The 4,866-nt window shown below is 45.8% G+C and overlaps 1 protein-coding gene across 1 annotated transcript in view; it reads right to left on the bottom strand.

Annotated features, from left to right (window-relative positions):
- RRS1 (ribosome biogenesis regulator homolog) overlaps window positions 1-406 on the bottom strand; it is a 2,415-nt gene extending 2,009 nt beyond the window's left edge. The window contains exon 1 of the mRNA XM_005866397.2: window positions 9-406. Coding sequence (XP_005866459.1) covers window positions 9-281 — 273 coding nt within the window. The 5' untranslated portion in view covers window positions 282-406. The remainder of the gene's footprint in view (window positions 1-8) is intronic.
- Window positions 407-4,866: the final 4,460 nt, after the last annotated feature.

The raw sequence follows: 4,866 nt of genomic DNA, 5'->3' as shown, positions 1-4,866 counted from the left end.
TCCGGCAGCCCCCCCACCAGCGCCTCCTCTACGCGCTCCGTGGGCAACTGCCACAGCTGGTTGATGAGCAGCTGCGTGTTGTCCCGCGCCAAGGCCCGCAGTTCGGCCTCCGGGATGGGTTCCCCGCGCCGCAGGCCCGTGGGAGGATTCCGGTCCGAGGCCAGCAGGTTACCCAGGTCGAACTCCAGCTCCAGCTCCTTGTGCACCGTGATGCGCTGCAACTTGTCGGCTTCGTCCCGCTCCGCCTTAGCCAGCAGCTCCTCCACGCTCTGGCCCTCCATGGTCCCGGCTCCGCTCACCAGCTCCGGTAAAACAACTCAAATTCTCCGCCAGCGCCGGCTCAAGCCGGGGCAACACAACCACGTGCGAGAACCCAGACGCTCGCCCCGGAAGAGAAAGCTTCACTTCCGGAGCAACCGGAACTGGCTCATGATCCGGGCGACTGGAGGAGAGGCCGGCAGAGGGCAGTGTTGGAGAGCAGATGGGATGCCAAGCGGTCCTTTGGGCTCGTGCCCGGACGGGGCGGAGCCGGTGCGAGAACCCGGACTACAAATTCCAGGGTCCAGTTGGGACCGCGGCTCCCCGGAGGCGGCGGCGGCGCAGGTGGGCGGCGCAAGTTCCTGGGCCCACGGAGTGTGGGGTTCCGGAGCGGTTCTGTCACGATATCGGTGAAAATGTGTTCTCAAGATGTTTAGCCAGTCAGCCCTTTTGGAGACTGGACAGGTTATATTTCACCCGAACCCTGGCCCGCTCGTGGGGGTTCTGGGTTAGGGCCGAGAAGGACACTTTGCACAGACACGTGGCGCTAAGTGGCTGGCGGCCGAAGAGCGCCAGGCTCTGCCGCTGGACTGCCTGGTTCCAGCCCTGACCGTGCCACTGGTTGACTTCCAGCTTTAACGTCTCTGGGCCTACTGAAACTATATTTTTATTGATTTCAGAGGTGAAGGGGGAGAGAGAGAGAGAAACATCAGCGATGAGAGAGAATCATTGATCGGCTGCCTCCGCCACGCCCCACACTGGGGATCGAGCCCACAACCCTGGCAGAGGACCTCCTGGCTCCTGGGTCCATACCCAACCACGGAACCACACCAGCCTATTTTAAAATCTGTGATCTTCTAGGGCTAGTATAAAGATAAATGAGTTAATATGCTTCCAAGGGAGATTCGACTAGGGCCTGGAACTTGTAAGTGCCCGATAAATGCTAGCTGCATACCAGTTGTTAATCTTCATACAGACTCTGAGAGCGAAGCTGCAGAGGCAGTTTTACACGGTGATTAGACACGGGGATCTAGAGTCAGACCTAGGGTTACTGTAACCACCATGGACAGGTTGTTTAACTAAAGTCTTAACTTATTCCTAAGTTGATGACTATGAAACAGTTTCTGGTACATGGTAAGCACTCAGTAAGTCTTAGCTGTTGTTATTCACCATGTTCCTCTGATGACAACGGAAGGCTCAGGGAGGTAAAATGACTTGTCTAAGGTTGTACAACGAGCACGTCAAACGCTAAGGCGAACACGGGACAAATAAACAAGGTTTATGTTTCTGTGGGCCGCAAAAAAAACCAAAAGCTTCAATTTTCATAGAAACGTAGGTTTATTTCGATAGAGACATGCTGAGTACAAAGGGCTGAAATAAATGAGTCATTGTTAACACAAAAATAATAGAACATTTTAATAAAAAATTAATATTTTTTCTTCTACATTTACTTAGCAGACACTGAATAACTGCACACATTAATAAGCGTAACACAAATAAACCTATTTTTCTTGTTCTCTGAAAGCGAAATATTTCCTGTTGCGCACACCGAACAAGTCAGTACAAGACTAATGACGTGGCAGTTGGCTGCTAAAATATTCGCTGCTGGTATCAGTAGAGAGAAATGGTGCGCCTGCGAGTAAGGCACGTCAGGGAAATGAATGCAACATGATAGTAATCAGTCATGAGCGAACATTGTAGTTCGTTATTAATAATTATGTATAACCAGATATTGTAAAAATTAAGTTACGAAATTTTTATTAAAACGTTTTTTACATACCATTATATTGGCTAGGCTGCAAAAATATTCGTGTGGTCCGCGTGCGGCCCCGCAGGCTGCGAGTTTGATATGCTTGTTGTACAACTAGGAAACGTGGGAACAGGAGGTAGCTTACTCACAGCTTTAAGACTGTTTACATTTTCTCTGTAATGTCTTCAGGCTCTTGACACTCTAAAAGTGTGGTCTTTGGACCAGCATCATAGCCCCAGCTGGGCGTTGGTTAGAAATGCAGAATTTCTGGCCTCACCCCTGATGTAATAATTCAGAGCCTTCATTTTAACAGAATCTCTAGGTGATGAGTATGTATAGTTGAGTTTGGGAGGCCCTGCTGATTGTGGGGTTGAGGTTTGGTTTTCCTTTAAAGGGAGTTTGGAAGTAGTGAAGAAGGGGTTACACTGGAGAATTAATCCATAGAAATGGACATAATTGCCATTAGGAAGTAAATCCATTTGAGTTTCTGCTAGAGAGGGCTTTAAATACAGCCTCATCTGTCATGTATGCTCCCTGAGTTTGGTCTCTTCTTGAGCTCACTATCTTTCCTCAGCTGTCATTTGTTCATTCACTCATAAACATTTAATGAACACATTTAAAAAAATTTTTTTTTTATTGATTTCAGAGAGGAAGGGAGAGGGGGAGAGAGAGAGAAACATCAATGATGAGAGAGAGTCATTGATTGGCTGCCTCCTGCACACCCCCTACTGGGGATTAATGAACACATTTTATGCTTCAGGAATTTTGCTAGAATCTTCTTTTTTCCTCTTTTCTAAAAGCGTTTTAGGATTTCCCAGGGTTTTTCTGAGCCTTTACCTTAACATTCAGCACCATGTCTTTAATACCAACCATCCCCTGGGCCCGTGGTTGGCAAACCGCAGCTTGCGAGCCACATGCGGCTCTTTGGCCCCTTGAGTGTGGCTCTTCCACAAAATACCACGTGTGGGCGCGCATGTACAGTGCGATTGAAACTTCGTGGCCCATGCACAGAAGTCGGTATTTTGTGGAAGAGACACACTCAAGGGTTCAAAGTGCCGCATGTGGCTCACAAGCTGCGGTTTGCTGAGCCGCGGTTTGCCGACCACTGCCCTGGGCCAAGACTTTTAACCTTAAAGCTTTTGAGATTTGCCTTAGGAGAGTGTTAAGAACATTGACAGTTGCTCTGGACTTGGCTTAGCTTCTGATTCATTCACACATATAACGAACATTTGAATGACTACCATGTTCAAAGATTATTGAGAACAATGGGGAAGAAAGAAAGGTAAAGAGAAATTTACCATGTGGCATAATTAGGCATTTAATAGGAAGTACACCTATGTAGAATTTATCTCCTCTATCAATCTGAGCTAGGAAAGAACAATCAGATGTCAACATGTGCTGAATGGTATGAATCCTCATCGGATGAAATGCTACTTGGTGTGAATCATACAGGTCAGCTCTTAATTGAACTTTAACTGTTTTATGCTCAATGGTTTTTTTAGTCCAAAGGGATTTTAATTTTCTTGATGATTGGAGATTGATTTTTACTTCCACTTTGCTGAGCAGAGTACTGGATGTGTAATAGATACTCAATACATGATTGTTTGAAAGAATAAGCCTAACAGACTTTTCTAAATTATGAAAGGATTAATGTTGGTTGTGTTAGATTCAAGGTGAGCAAAACTGGTAAGGTGGGGAATTAGGGCCTTAAAAAAAGCCTTTATTGAGGCAAGAAGGTAAGTGGTGAACTCCAGCTTGCATTTGTATCATCTTTATATTAGGCAACACTGCAGTGTCAAGAAGAATAGGCTTGCCAGGGATGTGCAAATGTATGTGAAATTATTTTAATAATACAGCAAATGGTTGCACAGATTGTCTTTTCCCTTTGTTGGTTTTTCCCTACCCGCCCCCCTCTTTGTTGGTTTCCCTTCCTCCTTTGGTCCCATATATCAGAGCTCTCAAGTTTGGTATTAGGCCCTCCTTCTTTTCCCTTTATACATGCTCTTTATGCCATGTCATCCACTCTCTTGGTGTCAGCTAACATTTTTGTGCAGATGGTTTTTAAAAGTATATCTTTATTTCTTTCCTTTTCAGAGCTTTAGGCTCAAATCTCCAATCACCTGCTGGGCTCTTCCACCATATTCCAAACTCAGTATGTGTAAGGTTACATACACGTCATCTTCCCTCGAATTTCTTCTTCATTGTCTATCCATCCACTCCAATTTGTTTATAGAAGCTTTTTATGCCCAAGGTTCTGTGCAAGGCATTGGGAATACAATAGTTAGTAAAAATAGGTTCAATTGAGGTTATTGTCATTTTAGTCTAGTAACTTAGGCTTGAAACTAGGATGTCATTTTTGACTTTTCTTTTTCCATCTCCAAATCCATTCAGGCAAAGTCCTGTTAAATTTGTCTCATATTGTGCCCTTTCCATTTCTTCTACCATGGCCTTACCCCTAGACAGGGTCTTTTCCATTTGCTTCTCTAGATCCTCCCTCCACTCTGCTCTCTGCCCCTGGCATCCAGCTGGGTGTAGCAGTGACAAAAGATCAGAGGGTGGGAAGAGAGGAAGGTGAAGCTCTGTATGCCTCCAACCCTCTGCACATTGCTATTGGTTGGCTGGTTCTTCTAAAAGGCCATAGCTCCATTCAGGCAGCTCTCTTCTTGCAGCCACCCTCACCCAGCTCCTCTAACTTCTCCCCTGCTTCCTCTAGGCCTGGGAGTGGTTACAGCTCTCGCCATTGTAGCACTCTTATTTTTGAGTTTTCTTAAACTCTGCCCACATTTTTGTAATATTCCCATTGTTGCTCTTTTTAAATTACCCAGGTTGACTACTACATTTTTCCTGCCAGGACCATG

Source organism: Myotis brandtii, unplaced genomic scaffold, assembly GCF_000412655.1.
Source record: "Myotis brandtii unplaced genomic scaffold, ASM41265v1 scaffold23, whole genome shotgun sequence".
Lineage (NCBI taxonomy): Eukaryota > Metazoa > Chordata > Mammalia > Chiroptera > Vespertilionidae > Myotis > Myotis brandtii.
This window is presented reverse-complemented; position numbering and strand designations above follow the sequence as displayed.